Source organism: Anomaloglossus baeobatrachus, unplaced genomic scaffold (assembly GCF_048569485.1).
Source record: "Anomaloglossus baeobatrachus isolate aAnoBae1 unplaced genomic scaffold, aAnoBae1.hap1 Scaffold_4582, whole genome shotgun sequence".
Classification (NCBI taxonomy): Eukaryota; Metazoa; Chordata; class Amphibia; order Anura; family Aromobatidae; genus Anomaloglossus; species Anomaloglossus baeobatrachus.
This window is the reverse complement of record NW_027443922.1, coordinates 14,089-32,188: the sequence shown is the minus strand read 5'-3', so window position 1 is coordinate 32,188 and position 18,100 is coordinate 14,089. Positions and strand designations below refer to the sequence as shown.

Genomic DNA, 18,100 nt, shown 5'->3' with positions numbered 1-18,100 from the left:
GCAGTGGGGGGAGGGGGGGGGGCCGCATTGGGTCCATACAGTGAGGGGGAGGGGGGGGGACGGACACCACAATGGGTCCAATACAGGGGGGGGGGGGGGGGACGGACACCACAATGGGTCCATGCAGTGGGGGAGGGGGGGGGGGGGAACCACAATGGGTCCATACAGTGAGGGGGGGGGGGGGGGACGGACACCACAATGGGTCCATGCAGTGGGGGAGGGGGGGGGGGACCGCAATGGGTTCTTGCGGGGGGGGGGGGGGGGTGAACCGCAATGGGTCCACGCTATGGGTGGAAAGGGGGGGGGGGGGTGAACCGCAATGGGTCCACGCTATGGGTGGAAAGGGGGGGGTGAACCGCAGTGGCCATGCAGTACAGACCTGTAACAGTAGTTTGGCGCAGACCACACAGTCAGGACGGTCTCGTTGAAGTGCCACTTGTAGCCCTCCATGACCAGCTGGTGCGCGCGGCAGATCATGTCGATATTGTTTGCAGCGTTGAACTGCGCCACCACGTCACTGCCGAAGAGATAACCGGCTCCCCGAGGGCTGACTCCCCACCCGGTGGTATCTGCAGGGGGCAATACACCAGACTCATCAGGGGGCTCCGATTCACCGAGCTCTGGGGCCAGGACGGCCAGTAATGGACTTACCTTCTGGGTCAGACACAGCAGTCGCACATGGGGCCATCGTGAGGGACTTCTTGTTTGCGGTCGATGGTCCTGATCTGGTCCAGGGTCTGTATTGATGGCGAGAGTCCGCCGTGTACGCAGAAGATCTGGTGGGGGAGGAGCAGAGAATGGCGGATATGATGTCACATGGCGAGGACCCCCCCCAAGGTCTCAGCCGCCGTCTCCTACAGCAGGGAGGCATTACCCAGCGTTAGATGGGACCCCCCCTCCGACCAAGCTCTTACCTTGCCATCAATAATGGCCGACAGGCTGAGATAGTCGAAGATCTCCGTGCAGTACCGCCACACGGTCACCGAGCCATACTTGCGCAGACACTCGTCGTAGAAGCGTACACTTGTGTGATCTGTCGGCTTTCGTGGTTCCCGCGGATGAGTGTGATCCTGTCAGGGTAGCGGACCTGCGCAGACAAGGAGGCCATCATTTACCGGAGAGGGGACACAGACGTCCGGGGGCCCGAGCCAGCAGGCCGCAGGGGGGCACAGACGTCCCGGGGGCCCGAGCCAGCAGGCCGCAGGGGGGCACAGACGTCCCGGGGGCCCCGAGCCAGCAGGCCCGCAGGGGGCCACAGACGTACCGGGGGCCCGAGCCAGCAGGCCCGCAGGGGGCCACAGACGTACCGGGGCCCGAGAGAGGCCACAGGGGGGGCCACAGACTGGTCCGCAGCCCAGGGTCTGGGTGTCTGTGCCGCCGACGCTTCGTAAGTCCCCAAGTAAGGGGGGCAGACAGCCCTGGAGGCTCCGGCACCCCCCAATCTTCTAAAACTCAAGAAGCCAAAAAGTCAAGAAGTTCCCGGGTACAAGTCCTATTAACCCTTCCCTCACCTTCAGTGCCAGGAGGAGGAGGAATGTTTCGACGCTGTAGAAGCCGCGGTCCACGAAGTCGCCCATGAACAGGTAGTTTGTTTCGGGAACATCACCCCCGACCTGAGAGCAGAAGGCAGGACATTAGGTGGAGATGCCCCTGCCCGGGCACACACAGGGGCCGCACCTCCGCCTGCCCGGGCACACACAGGGGCCGCACCTCCGCCTGCCTCGGGCACACACAGGGGCCGCACCTCCGCCTGCCCGGGCACACACAGGGGCCGCACCTCCGCCTGCCCGGGCACACACAGGGGCCGCACCTCCGCCTGCCCGGGCACACACAGGGGCCGCACCTCCGCCTGCCCGGGCACACACAGGGGCCGCACCTCCCGCCTGCCCGGGCACACACAGGGGCCGCACCTCCGCCTGCCCGGGCACACACAGGGGCCGCACCTCCGCCTGCCCGGGCACACCTCAGGGGCCGCACCTCCGCCTGCCCGGGCACACACAGGGGCCGCACCTCCGCCTGCCCGGGCACACCACAGGGGCCGCACCTCCGCGACACTCACCCTGAACAGCTTCCTTCAGGTCGTAGAACTGGCCGTGGATGTCGCCGCAGACCTGAGGGCACACAATATGTCGGCGGTCAGTACCGGCTCCACGCACCGCACGCTGGCGCGCACATGACAACGCTCCTTACCGTGACGGGGGAGTCCACCCGCTGCACGTTGCTCTCCTCCACCAGGATCTCCCTGTAAGAGAAGAGATGTTACCGGGGCGCGGCACGTGCCGGACGCTGTCCTCCGCCCGCGGCTATGCCCGCACTCACCGCGCCTTGGCACAAAGGGCTTTGACTCTCGCTTCCTTGATGAGCCCTCACAGCGTCTCAGCTGCTCAATCTGCCGGTCGAGGTCACTGATCTCCGTCATGGCTTCTCCTTACCGAGCGTCTGCGGGGGAAGAGGGGAGAAGAGGTCAGCAGAACTCATCACCGAGGACTATGCCATAAACAAGCCCCGAGCGAAGAAGTGTTGTCGTAGGGACGGAAGCATGGGCGGCTACTAGCAGTGACCCACGTGCGTCTCCTTGGACTGGCAGCAAACGTGTGAGGAGCGGTAAGTCCCCGGATAATCGCTGCTGCCACCGTCTGCTCTCGGGCACATAAGCCGTCACATGGCGGCCGGACTAATCCACAGCACGGCAGGGTACGCAGCACCAGCGCACAGAACTGGGGGAGGGGGTCCGGCAATACATGCTTCCACAGTCAGACAAATGGGCCCGCCGTCCCTCTATCAGCTCCTCCTGGCAGGCAGTCCATGTGACTACAATATGGAGGTCCTACCCCATCATCTGTCATTGGGGAACCCTAGATGAGCGCTGAGGACTGGAATCTGCCTCTCTCCTCTACATTACTTTATGTGGGGGATCGATTTAGCCCCCCACTAACGCAGAACAAACCCCGCCTTTCTTAAAGGGACGACGCAACACGAGGAAGTCCGCGCTGCCCGGGAGACGTCGCCTCATTTCATCAGCTGCGATCTGACAACATCCCCTGCAGGAAAGTATTTTTTGGGTGTGTAAAATCTTCATCTCCACGGCAACGGGTTACAGCGGACGGCGAGACGCGGAGGACGCCTGCACAATGCGGGTCAGCAAGAAAAGTACACCTTCTCCAACAGTCAGCGCAGCACAGCACAGCGCAGCACAGGTCCAGGAACAGAATGATAGAAGCACAGCGCACTACAGGTCCAGGAACAGAATGATAGCAGCACAGCACAGCGCACTACGGGTCCAGGAACAGAATGATAGCAGCACAGCACAGCGCACTACAGGTCCAGGACAGAATGATAGCAGCACAGCACAGCGCACTACGGGTCCAGGACAGAATGATAGCAGCACAGCGCACTACAGGTCCAGGAACAGAATGATAGCAGCACAGCACAGGTCCAGGAACAGAATGATAGCAGCGCAGCACAGCGCACTACGGGTCCAGGAACAGAATGATAAGCAGCACAGCACAGCGCAGCACGGGTCCAGGAACAGAATGATAGCAGCACAGCACAGCGCACTACGGGTCCAGGAACAGAATGATAGCAGCACAGCACAGGTCCAGGAACAGAATGATAGCAGCGCAGCACAGCACAGCGCAGCACAGGTCCAGGAACAGAATGATAGCAGCACAGCACAGCGCACTACGGGTCCAGGAACAGAATGATAGCAGCACAGCACAGGTCCAGGAACAGAATGATAGCAGCACAGCACAGCGCAGCACAGGTCCCAGGAACAGATGATAGCAGCACAGCACAGCGCACTACGGGTCCAGGAACAGAATGATAGCAGCACAGCACAGGTCCAGGAACAGAATGATAAGCAGCACAGCACAGGTCCAGGAACAGAATGATAAGCAGCACAGCACAGGTCCAGGAACAGAATGATAGAAGCACAGCGCACTACAGGTCCAGGAACAGAATGATAGCAGCACAGCACAGCGCACTACGGGTCCAGGAACAGAATGATAGCAGCACAGCACAGGTCCAGGAACAGAATGATAGCAGCACAGCACAGCGCAGCGCAGCACAGGTCCAGGAACAGAATGATAGCAGCACAGCACAGCGCACTACGGGTCCAGGAACAGAATGATAGCAGCACAGCACAGGTCCAGGAACAGAATGATAAGCAGCACAGCACAGGTCCAGGAACAGAATGATAAGCAGCACAGCACAGGTCCAGGAACAGAATGATAGAAGCACAGCGCCACTACAGGTCCAGGAACAGAATGATAGCAAGCACAGCACAGCGCACTACGGGTCCCAGGAACAGAATGATAGCAGCACAGCACAGGTCCAGGAACAGAATGATAGCAGCACAGCACAGCGCACTACAGGTCCAGGAACAGAATGATAGCAGCACAGCACAGGTCCAGGAACAGAATGATAGAAGCACAGCACAGGTCCAGGAACAGAATGATAGCAGCACAGCACAGCGCAGCACAGGTCCAGGGAACAGAATGATTGCAGCACAGCACAGCGCACTACGGGTCCAGGAACAGAATGATAGCAGCACAGCACAGGTCCAGGAACAGAATGATAAGCAGCACAGCACAGGTCCAGGAACAGAATGATAGAAGCACAGCGCACTACAGGTCCAGAACAGAATGATAGCAGCACAGCACAGCGCACTACGGGTCCAGGAACAGAATGATAGCAGCACAGCACAGCGCACTACGGGTCCAGGAACAGAATGATAGCAGCACAGCACAGCGCACTACGGGTCAGGAACAGAATGATAGCAGCACAGCACAGCGCACTACGGGTCCAGGAACAGAATGATAGCAGCACAGCACAGCGCACTACGGGTCCAGGAACAGAATGATAGCAGCACAGCACAGCGCACTACGGGTCCAGGAACAGAAATGATAGAAGCACAGCGCACTACAGGTCCAGGAACAGAATGATAGCAGCACAGCACAGCGCAGCACGGGTCCAGGAACAGAATGATAGCAGCACAGCACAGGTCCAGGAACAGAATGATAGCAGCACAGCACAGGGTCCAGAACAGAATGATAGAAGCACAGCGCACTACGGGTCCAGGAACAGAATGATAGCAGCACAGCACAGGTCAGGAACAGAATGATAGCAGCGCAGCACGGATCCAGGAACAGAATGATAAGCAGCACAGCACAGCGCAGCACGGGTCCAGGAACAGAATGATAGCAGCACAGACTGACACACGGGCCGAGCAGCTGCACACGGGAGCAAACCAGGTGACTGCGTAATCCCATGCAGAACCCCAATAATCAGACCCTGGCGCTCCGCTCCTCGGCCGGCACAAGCCGCTGTCACAAGGATCAAAGTGCAGCAATCAGGAGCCACGCAGCACATCCCGGACACAGGAGGAGAGCGCACACATCACTCATATGGTATATATATGACCCCACCATACACTGCTGTGGGGGCAGCACTGATACACGAGGGCTGCAGGGAACCACATTAAAAGGGCGACTCCACAGCGGCCATTGTCTCCATACAGGGCCCTGCATAACGAGGGTCGACCATCTGCTCCCCAGCTCCGTATACTGCACCCCGGACCTATAGGGAATGTGTGCACAATATAGCAGAGCTCCACGTCTGCACACACCGGAGACCTCTGCATATAGGAGTAGGGGGCCGACAACTACTCTGTCTTGCCACCTATACACGTGCAGCCCCCTACAGCTCCAGTACATGGGGGGTGTTTCCTCGACAGCCATCAGTCTATTACGAGGCCAACACCCAGCTGTATACAATCACCTTCTATATATCCTGTACATAAAACACCTATATAGAGATAGGGATCCTATACAAGGGGCGCCGTCTGATCAGCTACACATAGGAACTGATATAGAGGGGTAACATCTTTAGGGAGGGAGGGAGGGCCCTCCCCATATACATCTATAAATGAGCAGAACTCTATAGGAAGTCCCACATATACAAGCAGGATATATATATACCTACGGGGGATCCCCAATATGTCTCTAGGGTTCATGCCACACAAACAGGAGCTATACCGGGTCCCACAGAGAGATCTATAAGAAGCAGTAATCTATATAGCTCTACAGGAGCCCTCCCCACATATACTGGCACTGTACACACTTCTATTTACCTCTATAGGGAGCCCTGCTCCCATATAAAGGCATTGTATAAACATCTATAGGGGCAGCGCTCTATATACCTCTATAGGGAGCCCCCCCACACAGTATACACATCTATAGGGGTAGAGCTCCATATACCCCTATAGGAAGCCCTCCCCCATACACAGTCATTGCATACTCATCTATAGGGGGCACAGCTTTATATACCCCTATAGGAAGTCCTCCCCCATACACAGGCGCTGTATACACATCTATAGGGGTAGAGCTGTATATACACCTCTATAAGGAGCCCTCCCCCCATACACAGGGACTGTATACACATCTATAGGGGCATAGCTCTATATACCTCTATAGGGAGCACTCCCTCACATACAGGCGCTGTATACACATCTATAGGGGCATAGCTCTATATCTCTATAGGAAGCCCTCCCCCATACACAGGGGCTGTATACACATCTATAGGAGCATAGCTCTATATACCTCTATAGCGAGCCCTCCCCCATACACAGGCACTGTATACACATCTATAGGGGCATAGCTCTATATACCTCTATAGGAAGCCCTCCCCCATACATAGGCGCTGTAGACACATCTATAGGGGTAGAGCTGTATATACCTCTATAGGGAGCCCTCCCCCATACACAGGCGCTGTATACACATTTATGGGGGCAGAGCTGTATATACCTCTACAGTGAGCCTTCCCCCATACACAGGGGCTGTATACATATCTATAGGGGCAGAGCTGTATACACCTCTATAGGGAGCCCTCCCCCATACACAGGCGCTGTATACACATTTATGGGGGCAGAGCTGTATATACCTCTACAGTGAGCCTTCCCCCATACACAGGGGCTGTATACATATCTATAGGGGCAGAGCTGTATACACCTCTATAGGGAGCCCTCCCCCATACACAGGCGCTGTATACACATTTATGGGGGCAGAGCTGTATATACCTCTACAGTGAGCCTTCCCCCATACACAGGGGCTGTATACATATCTATAGGGGCAGAGCTGTATACACCTCTATAGGGAGCCCTCCCCCATACACAGGCGCTGTATACACATTTATGGGGGCAGAGCTGTATATACCTCTACAGTGAGCCTTCCCCCATACACAGGGGCTGTATACATATCTATAGGGGCAGAGCTGTATACACCTCTATAGGGAGCCCTCCCCCATACACAGGCGCTGTATACACATCTATAGGGGGAGGGCTCTATATACCTCTATAGGGAGCCCTCCCCCATACACAGGCGCTGTATACTCATCTATAGGGGAAGAGCTCTATATACCTCTATAGGAGGACCTCCCCCACATACAGGCGCTGTATACACATTTATAGGGGCTGAGCTCTATATACCGCTATAGGAAGCCTTCCCCCATACACAGGTGCTGTATACACATCTATAGGGGCAGAGCTGTATACACCTCTATAGGGAGCCCTCCCCCATACACAGGCGCTGTATACACATCTATAGGGGCAGAGCTGTATACACCTCTATAGGGAGTCCTCCCCCATACACAGGCGCTGTATACACATCTATAGGGGCAGAGCTGTATACACCTCTATAGGGAGCCCTCCCCCATACACAGGTGCTGTATACACATCTATAGGGGCAGAGCTGTATACACCTCTATAGGGAGCCCTCCCCCATACACAGGCGCTGTATACACATCTATAGGGGCAGCGCTGTATACACCTCTATAGGGAGTCGTCCTCCCCCCATACACAGGCGCTGTATACTCATCTATAGGGGCAGAGCTGTATACACCTCTATAGGGAGCCCTCCCCCATACACAGGCGCTGTATACTCATCTATAGGGGCAGAGCTGTATACACCTCTATAGGGAGCCCTCCCCCATACACAGGCGCTGTATACACATCTATAGGGGCAGCGCTGTATACACCTCTATAGGGAGTCGTCCTCCCCCCATACACAGGCGCTGTATACTCATCTATAGGGGCAGAGCTGTATACACCTCTATAGGGAGTCGTCCTCCCCCCATACACAGGCGCTGTATACTCATCTATAGGGGCAGAGCTGTATACACCTCTATAGGGAGTCCTCCCCCATACACAGGTGCTGTATACACATCTATAGGGGCAGAGCTGTATACACCTCTATAGGGAGTCCTCCCCCATACACAGGCGCTGTATACACATCTATAGGGGCAGAGCTGTATACACCTCTATAGGGAGCCCTCCCCCATACACAGGCGCTGTATACACATCTATAGGGGCAGAGCTGTATACACCTCTATAGGGAGTCCTCCCCCATACACAGGCGCTGTATACACATCTATAGGGGCAGAGCTGTATACACCTCTATAGGGAGTCGTCCTCCCCCCATACACAGGCGCTGTATACTCATCTATAGGGGCAGAGCTGTATACACCTCTATAGGGAGTCCTCCCCCCATACACAGGCGCAGTGCACGCTTACATAGAGGGGGGGTACACACATCTCTGGAGGTCGCCCCCTCACACACAGGCGCGGGGCGGTACCGGTCGCTCTGAGCGGAGCACGAGGAGCCGGTGCCGCGGCCTCACCTGCCGCTGTGTCCGCTGTGGCTCGGGCGGTGACAGCGCTTCCCTCCTCCGGTGTCTCCCGCTTCCTCCTCCACACACCGAGAGCGAAGCCCCGCGACAAGATGACGAAACCCCCGCGTCACCGGCTCCTCCCCCTCCTACAGCCCTGCCTGGCAACCGGCCGTGACGCGCATAAGGCGGGAAATCGTCACTGTTGAATCCAGAAGCTTTATTGACACCCGCGACAATCATACACACATAGGCCTCGCGACGCTGACAGGAAGGCCTCATAGCCTGTCGTACTGATGGCGCCACATGTCACAGCAGCATTCATCAGCATAGCTGGAACATGTAGTGCGACATGTTAGTAATCAGCCTCCACCGAAAGAATCACATTGTCTGTCCACCACAGTGTGAAATTAGGGGGGGGGGACATGTCTGTACCTTAGCAACCAATCACAGTCCAGCTGTACTTCATAGCAACCAATCACAACGCAGCTTTCATGTTTCTTTCCAGAGGTTACAGAATAAAAACTGCTGTGATTGGTTATTAGTGAGAGCGTTGCTGTGAGTGGTTGTTATTAGTGAATGCTTTGCTGTGATTGGTTGTTATGAATGAACCCTGCAATGATTGGTTTGCTTTGACAAATGAGACCCAAAGAGCCATAACAATGGCTTTTTCTAAACATAAAATAAAGGTTGTTCCCCCGGCTCCAGAGAAGCTGGGTGAGGGGTGAGGGGTGAGGGGTGAGGGGTGAGGGGTGAGGGGTGAGGTCTGAGGTCTGACAGGGAAGTACGTCTACTGGGAGGGCTATGTGGGCCCATTATTCTGTATGGAGGGCTATGTGGGGCCCATTATTCTGTATGGAGGGCTATGTGGGCCCATTATTCTGTATGGAGGGCTATGTGGGGCCCATTATTCTGTATGGAGGGCTATGTGGGCACATTATTCTGTATGGAGGGCTATGTGGGGCCCATTATTCTGTATGGGGGGCTATGTGGGGCCCATTATTCTGTATGGAGGGCTATGTGGGGCCCATTATTCTGTATGGAGGGCTATGTGGGGCCCATTATTCTGTATGGAGGGCTATGTGGGGCCATTATTCTGTATGGAGGGCTATGTGAGGTCCATTATTCTGTATGGAGGGCTATGTGGGGCCCATTATTCTGTATGGAGGGCTATGTGGGCCCATTATTCTGTATGGAGGGCTATGTGGGGCCCATTATTCTGTATGGAGGGCTATGTGGGCACATTATTCTGTATGGAGGGCTATGTGGGCACATTATTCTGTATGGAGGGCTATGTGGGGCCCATTATTCTGTATGGAGGGCTATGTGGGCACATTATTCTGTATGGAGGGCTATGTGGGGCCCATTATTCTGTATGGAGGGCTATGTGGGGCCCATTATTCTGTATGGAGGGCTATGTGGGGCCATTATTCTGTATGGAGGGCTATGTGAGGTCCATTATTCTGTATGGAGGGCTATGTGGGGCACATTATTCTGTATGGAGGGCTATGTGGGGCCCATTATTCTGTATGGAGGGCTATGTGGGGCCCATTATTCTGTATGGAGGGCTATGTGGGGCCCATTATTCTGTATGGAGGGCTATGTGTGGCTCATTATTCTGTATGGAGGGCTATGTGGGGCCCATTATTCTGTATGGAGGGCTATGTGGGGCCCATTATTCTGTATGGAGGGCTATGTGGGGCCCATTATTCTGTATGGAGGGCTATGTGGGGCCCATTATTCTGTATGGAGGGCTATGTGGGGCCCATTATTCTGTATGGAGGGCTATGTGGGCACATTATTCTGTATGGAGGACTATGTGGGGCCCATTATTCTGTATGGAGGGCTATGTGGGGCCCATTATTCTGTATGGAGGGCTATGTGGGGCACATTATTCTGTATGGAGGACTATGTGGGGCCCATTATTCTGTATGGAGGACTATGTGGGGCCCATTATTCTGTATGGAGGACTATGTGGGGCCCATTATTCTGTATGGAGGGCTATGTGGGGCCCATTATTCTGTATGGAGGGCTATGTGGGGCCCATTATTCTGTATGGAGGGCTATGTGGGGCCCATTATTCTGTATGGAGGGCTATGTGGGGCCCATTATTCTGTATGGAGGGCTATGTGGGGACATTATTCTGTATGGAGGGCTATGTGGAGCACATTATTCTGTATGGAGGGCTATGTGGGGCACATTATTCTGTATGGAGGACTATGTGGGGCCCATTATTCTGTATGGAGGACTATGTGGGGCCCATTATTCTGTATGGAGGGCTATGTGGGGCCCATTATTCTGTATGGAGGGTTCATGTGGGGCACATTATTCTGTATGGAGGGCTATGTGGGGCACATTGTTCTGTATGGAGGGCTATGTGGGGCACATTATTCTGTATGGAGGGTTATGTGGGGCCCATTATTCTGTATGGAGGGCTATGTGGGGCACATTGTTCTGTATGGAGGGCTATGTGGGGCCCATTATTCTGTATGGAGGGCTATGTGGGGCACATTGTTCTGTATGGAGGGCTATGTGGGGCCATTATTCTGTATGGAGGGCTATGTGGGGCCCATTATTCTGTATGGAGGACTATGTGGGGCCCATTATTCTGTATGGAGGACTATGTGGGGCCCATTATTCTGTATGGAGGACTATGTGGGGCACATTATTCTGTATGGAGGGCTATGTGGGGCCATTATTCTGTATGGAGGGCTATGTGGGGCCATTATTCTGTATGGAGGGCTATGTGGAGCCATTATTCTGTATGGAGGGCTATGTGGGGTCCATTATTCTGTATGGAGGGCTATGTGGTGCCCATTATTCTGTATGGAGGACTATGTTTGGCCATTATTCTGTATGGAGGGCTATGTGGGGCCCATTATTCTGTATGGAGGGCTATGTGGGGCCCATTATTCTGTATGGAGGGCTATGTGGGCACATTATTCTGTATGGAGGGCTATGTGGTGCCCATTATTCTGTATGGAGGGCTATGTGAGGCCCATTATTCTGTATGGAGGGCTATGTGGGCACATTATTCTGTATGGAGGGCTATGTGGGGCCCATTATTCTGTATGGAGGGCTATGTGGGGCCCATTATTCTGTATGGAGGGCTATGTGGGCACATTATTCTGTATGGAGGGCTATGTGGGGCCCATTATTCTGTATGGAGGGCTATGTGGGGCCCATTATTCTGTATGGAGGGCTATGTGGGGCCATTATTCTGTATGGAGGGCTATGTGAGGTCCATTATTCTGTATGGAGGGCTATGTGGGGCCCATTATTCTGTATGGAGGGCTATGTGGGCCCATTATTCTGTATGGAGGGCTATGTGGGGCCCATTATTCTGTATGGAGGGCTATGTGGGCACATTATTCTGTATGGAGGGCTATGTGGGCACATTATTCTGTATGGAGGGCTATGTGGGGCCCATTATTCTGTATGGAGGGCTATGTGGGCACATTATTCTGTATGGAGGGCTATGTGGGGCCCATTATTCTGTATGGAGGGCTATGTGGGGCCCATTATTCTGTATGGAGGGCTATGTGGGGCCATTATTCTGTATGGAGGGCTATGTGAGGTCCATTATTCTGTATGGAGGGCTATGTGGGGCACATTATTCTGTATGGAGGGCTATGTGGGGCCCATTATTCTGTATGGAGGGCTATGTGGGGCCCATTATTCTGTATGGAGGGCTATGTGGGGCCCATTATTCTGTATGGAGGGCTATGTGTGGCTCATTATTCTGTATGGAGGGCTATGTGGGGCCCATTATTCTGTATGGAGGGCTATGTGGGGCCCATTATTCTGTATGGAGGGCTATGTGGGGCCCATTATTCTGTATGGAGGGCTATGTGGGGCCCATTATTCTGTATGGAGGGCTATGTGGGGCCCATTATTCTGTATGGAGGGCTATGTGGGGCACATTATTCTGTATGGAGGACTATGTGGGGCCCATTATTCTGTATGGAGGACTATGTGGGGCCCATTATTCTGTATGGAGGACTATGTGGGGCCCATTATTCTGTATGGAGGGCTATGTGGGGCCCATTATTCTGTATGGAGGGCTATGTGGGGCCCATTATTCTGTATGGAGGGCTATGTGGGGCCCATTATTCTGTATGGAGGGCTATGTGGGGCCCATTATTCTGTATGGAGGGCTATGTGGGGACATTATTCTGTATGGAGGGCTATGTGGAGCACATTATTCTGTATGGAGGGCTATGTGGGGCACATTATTCTGTATGGAGGACTATGTGGGGCCCATTATTCTGTATGGAGGACTATGTGGGGCCCATTATTCTGTATGGAGGGCTATGTGGGGCCCATTATTCTGTATGGAGGGTTCATGTGGGGCACATTATTCTGTATGGAGGGCTATGTGGGGCACATTGTTCTGTATGGAGGGCTATGTGGGGCCCATTATTCTGTATGGAGGGTTATGTGGGGCCCATTATTCTGTATGGAGGGCTATGTGGGGCACATTGTTCTGTATGGAGGGCTATGTGGGGCCCATTATTCTGTATGGAGGGCTATGTGGGGCACATTGTTCTGTATGGAGGGCTATGTGGGGCCATTATTCTGTATGGAGGGCTATGTGGGGCCCATTATTCTGTATGGAGGACTATGTGGGGCCCATTATTCTGTATGGAGGACTATGTGGGGCCCATTATTCTGTATGGAGGACTATGTGGGGCACATTATTCTGTATGGAGGGCTATGTGGGGCCATTATTCTGTATGGAGGGCTATGTGGGGCCATTATTCTGTATGGAGGGCTATGTGGAGCCATTATTCTGTATGGAGGGCTATGTGGGGTCCATTATTCTGTATGGAGGGCTATGTGGTGCCCATTATTCTGTATGGAGGACTATGTTTGGCCATTATTCTGTATGGAGGGCTATGTGGGGCCCATTATTCTGTATGGAGGGCTATGTGGGGCCATTATTCTGTATGGAGGGCTATGTGGGGTCCATTATTCTGTATGGAGGGCTGTGTGGAGCACATTATTCTGTATGGAGGGCTATGTGGTGCCCATTATTCTGTATGGAGGACTATGTTTGGCCATTATTCTGTATGGAGGGCTATGTGGGGCCCATTATTCTGTATGGAGGGCTATATGGGGCCATTATTCTGTATGGAGGGCTATGTGGGGTCCATTATTCTGTATGGAGGACTATGTGTAGCCATTATTCTGTATGGAGGGCTATGTGGGGCACATTATTCTGTATGGAGGGCTATGTGGGGCCCATTATTCTGTATGGAGGGCTATGTGGGGCCCATTATTCTGTATGGAGGGCTATGTGAGGTCCATTATTCTGTATGGAGGGCTATGTGGGGCCCATTATTCTGTATGGAGGGCTATGTGAGGCTCATTGTTCTGTATGGAGGGCTATGTGGGGCTCATTGTTCTGTATGGAGGGCTATGTGGGGCCCATTATTCTGTGTGGAGGGCTATGTGGGGCCCATTATTCTGTATGGAGGACTATGTGAGGTCCATTATTCTGTATGGAGAACTATGTGGGGCCATTATTCTGTATGGAGGGCTATGTGGGGCCATTATTCTGTATGGAGGGCTATGTGGGGCCATTATTCTGTATGGAGGGCTATGTAGGGCTCATTATTCTGTATGGAGGGCTATGTGGGGCACATTATTCTGTATGGAGGGCTATGTGGGACCCATTATTCTGTATGGAGGACTATGTGAGGCCCATTATTCTGTATGGAGGGCTATGTGGGGCCCATTATTCTGTATGGAGGGCTATGTGGAGCACATTATTCTGTATGGAGGGCTATGTGGTGCACATTATTCTGTATGGAGGGCTATGTGGGGCCCATTATTCTCAATGGAGGGCTATGTGGAGCCCATTATTCTGTATGGAGGGCTATGTGGGGCACATTATTCTGTATGGAGGGCTATGTGGGGCACATTATTCTGTATGGAGGGCTATGTGGGCCCATTATTCTGTATGGAGGGCTATGTGAGGCCCATTATTCTGTATGGAGGGCTATGTGAGGCCCATTATTCTGTATGGAGGACTATGTGGGGCCCATTACTCTGTATGGAGGGCTATGTGGGGCACATTATTCTGTATGGAGGGCTATGTGGGGTCCATTATTCTGTATGGAGGGCTATGTGGGGCCCATTATTCTGTATGGAGGACTATGTGGGGCACATTATTCTGTATGGAGGGCTATGTGGGCACATTATTCTGTATGGAGGGCTATGTGGGCACATTACTCTGTATGGAGGGCTATGTGGGCACATTATTCTGTATGGAGGGCTATGTGGGGCCCATTATTCTGTATGGAGGGCTATGTGGGGCCCATTATTCTGTATGGAGGGCTATGTGGGGACATTATTCTGTATGGAGGGCTATGTGGGCACATTATTCTGTATGGAGGGCTATGTGGGGCCCATTATTCTGTATGGAGGGCTATGTGGGGACATTATTCTGTATGGAGGGCTATGTGGGGCCCATTATTCTGTATGGAGGGCTATGTGGAGCACATTATTCTGTATGGAGGGCTATGTGGGCACATTACTCTGTATGGAGGGCTATGTGGGCACATTACTCTGTATGGAGGGCTATGTGGGCACATTATTCTGTATGGAGGGCTATGTGGGGCTCATTATTCTGTATGGAGGGCTATGTGGGGCCCATTATTCTGTATGGAGGGCTATGTGGGCCCATTATTCTGTATGGAGGGCTATGTGGGGCCCATTATTCTGTATGGAGGGCTATGTGGAGCACATTATTCTGTATGGAGGGCTATGTGGGCACATTACTCTGTATGGAGGGCTATGTGGAGCACATTATTCTGTATGGAGGGCTATGTGGGCACATTACTCTGTATGGAGGCCTATGTGGGGCACATTATTCTGTATGGAGGGCTATGTGGGGCACATTACTCTGTATGGAGGGCTATGTGGAGCACATTATTCTGTATGGAGGGCTATGTGGGCACATTACTCTGTATGGAGGGCTATGTGGGCACATTACTCTGTATGGAGGGCTATGTGGGCACATTACTCTGTATGGAGGGCTATGTGGGCACATTACTCTGTATGGAGGGCTATGTGGGGTCATTATTCTGTATGGAGGGCTATGTGGGGCCCATTACTCTGTATGGAGGGCTATGTGGGGCCCATTATTCCGTATGGAGGGCTATGTGGGGCCCATTACTTTGTATGGAGGGCTATGTGGGGGCATTATTCTCTATGGAGGGCTATGTGGGGCCCATTACTCTGTATGGAGGGCTATGTGGGGCCCATTACTCTGTATGGAGGGCTATGTGGGGCACATTACTCTGTATGGAGGGCTATGTGGGGCCCATTATTCTGTATGGAGGGCTATGTTGAGCCCATTATTCTGTATGGAGGGCTATGTGGGGCCATTATTCTGTATGGAGGGCTATGTGGAGCACATTATTCTGTATGGAGGGCTATGTGGGGCCATTATTCTGTATGGAGGGCTATGTGGGGTCCATTATTCTGTATGGAGGGCTATGTGGTGCCCATTATTCTGTATGGAGGACTATGTTTGGCCATTATTCTGTATGGAGGGCTATGTGGGGTCCATTATTCTGTATGGAGGGCTATGTGGGGCCCATTATTCTGTATGGAGGGCTATGTGGGGCTTATTATTCTGTATGGAGGGCTATGTGGGGCACATTATTCTGTATGGAGGGCTATGTGGGGCACATTATTCTGTATGGAGGACTATGTGGGGCCCATTATTCTGTATGGAGGACTATGTGGGGCCCATTATTCTGTATGGAGGGCTATGTGGGGCCATTATTCTGTATGGAGGGCTATGTGGGGTCCATTATTCTGTATGGAGGGCTGTGTGGAGCACATTATTCTGTATGGAGGGCTATGTGGTGCCCATTATTCTGTATGGAGGACTATGTTTGGCCATTATTCTGTATGGAGGGCTATGTGGGGCCCATTATTCTGTATGGAGGGCTATGTGGGGCCATTATTCTGTATGGAGGGCTATGTGGGGTCCATTATTCTGTATGGAGGACTATGTGTAGCCATTATTCTGTATGGAGGGCTATGTGGGGCACATTATTCTGTATGGAGGGCTATGTGGGGCCCATTATTCTGTATGGACGGCTATGTGAGGTCCATTATTCTGTATGGAGGGCTATGTGGGGCCCATTATTCTGTATGGAGGGCTATGTGAGGTCCATTATTCTGTATGGAGGGCTATGTGGGGCCCATTATTCTGTATGGAGGGCTATGTGGGGCTCATTGTTCTGTATGGAGGGCTATGTGGGGCTCATTGTTCTGTATGGAGGGCTATGTGGGGCCCATTATTCTGTATGGAGGGCTATGTGGGGCCCATTATTCTGTATGGAGGACTATGTGAGGTCCATTATTCTGTATGGAGGGCTATGTGAGGCCCATTATTCTGTATGGAGGGCTATGTGAGGCCCATTATTCTGTATGGAGGACTATGTGGGGCCCATTACTCTGTATGGAGGGCTATGTGGGGCACATTATTCTGTATGGAGGGCTATGTGGGGTCCATTATTCTGTATGGAGGGCTATGTGGGGCCCATTATTCTGTATGGAGGACTATGTGGGGCACATTATTCTGTATGGAGGGCTATGTGGGCACATTATTCTGTATGGAGGGCTATGTGGGCACATTATTCTGTATGGAGGGCTATGTGGGCACATTACTCTGTATGGAGGGCTATGTGGGCACATTATTCTGTATGGAGGGCTATGTGGGGCCCATTATTCTGTATGGAGGGCTATGTGGGGCCCATTATTCTGTATGGAGGGCTATGTGGGGACATTATTCTGTATGGAGGGCTATGTGGGCACATTATTCTGTATGGAGGGCTATGTGGGGCCCATTATTCTGTATGGAGGGCTATGTGGGGACATTATTCTGTATGGAGGGCTATGTGGGGCCCATTATTCTGTATGGAGGGCTATGTGGAGCACATTATTCTGTATGGAGGGCTATGTGGGCACATTACTCTGTATGGAGGGCTATGTGGGCACATTACTCTGTATGGAGGGCTATGTGGGCACATTATTCTGTATGGAGGGCTATGTGGGGCTCATTATTCTGTATGGAGGGCTATGTGGGGCCCATTATTCTGTATGGAGGGCTATGTGGGGCCCATTATTCTGTATGGAGGGCTATGTGGGCCCATTATTCTGTATGGAGGGCTATGTGGGGCCCATTATTCTGTATGGAGGGCTATGTGGAGCACATTATTCTGTATGGAGGGCTATGTGGGCACATTACTCTGTATGGAGGGCTATGTGGAGCACATTATTCTGTATGGAGGGCTATGTGGGGCCCATTATTCTGTATGGAGGGCTATGTGGGGCCCATTATTCTGTATGGAGGCCTATGTGGGGCACATTATTCTGTATGGAGGGCTATGTGGAGCACATTATTCTGTATGTGGGG

General features: G+C 52.9%; 1 protein-coding gene across 1 annotated transcript; it reads right to left on the bottom strand.

The window, feature by feature from the left end:
• Window positions 1-375: 375 nt before the first annotated feature.
• On the bottom strand, window positions 376-8,905 carry LOC142280571 (serine/threonine-protein phosphatase 4 catalytic subunit-like; the record flags this gene model as incomplete). Its single annotated transcript, XM_075332752.1, is given in 11 exon segments — window positions 376-569; window positions 652-665; window positions 667-776; window positions 915-1,018; window positions 1,021-1,087; window positions 1,512-1,613; window positions 2,067-2,111; window positions 2,191-2,242; window positions 2,320-2,363; window positions 2,366-2,439; window positions 8,674-8,905. Coding segments are annotated over 10 exon segments (786 nt in total), but the record flags the coding sequence as incomplete, so codon positions are not given.
• Window positions 8,906-18,100: the final 9,195 nt, after the last annotated feature.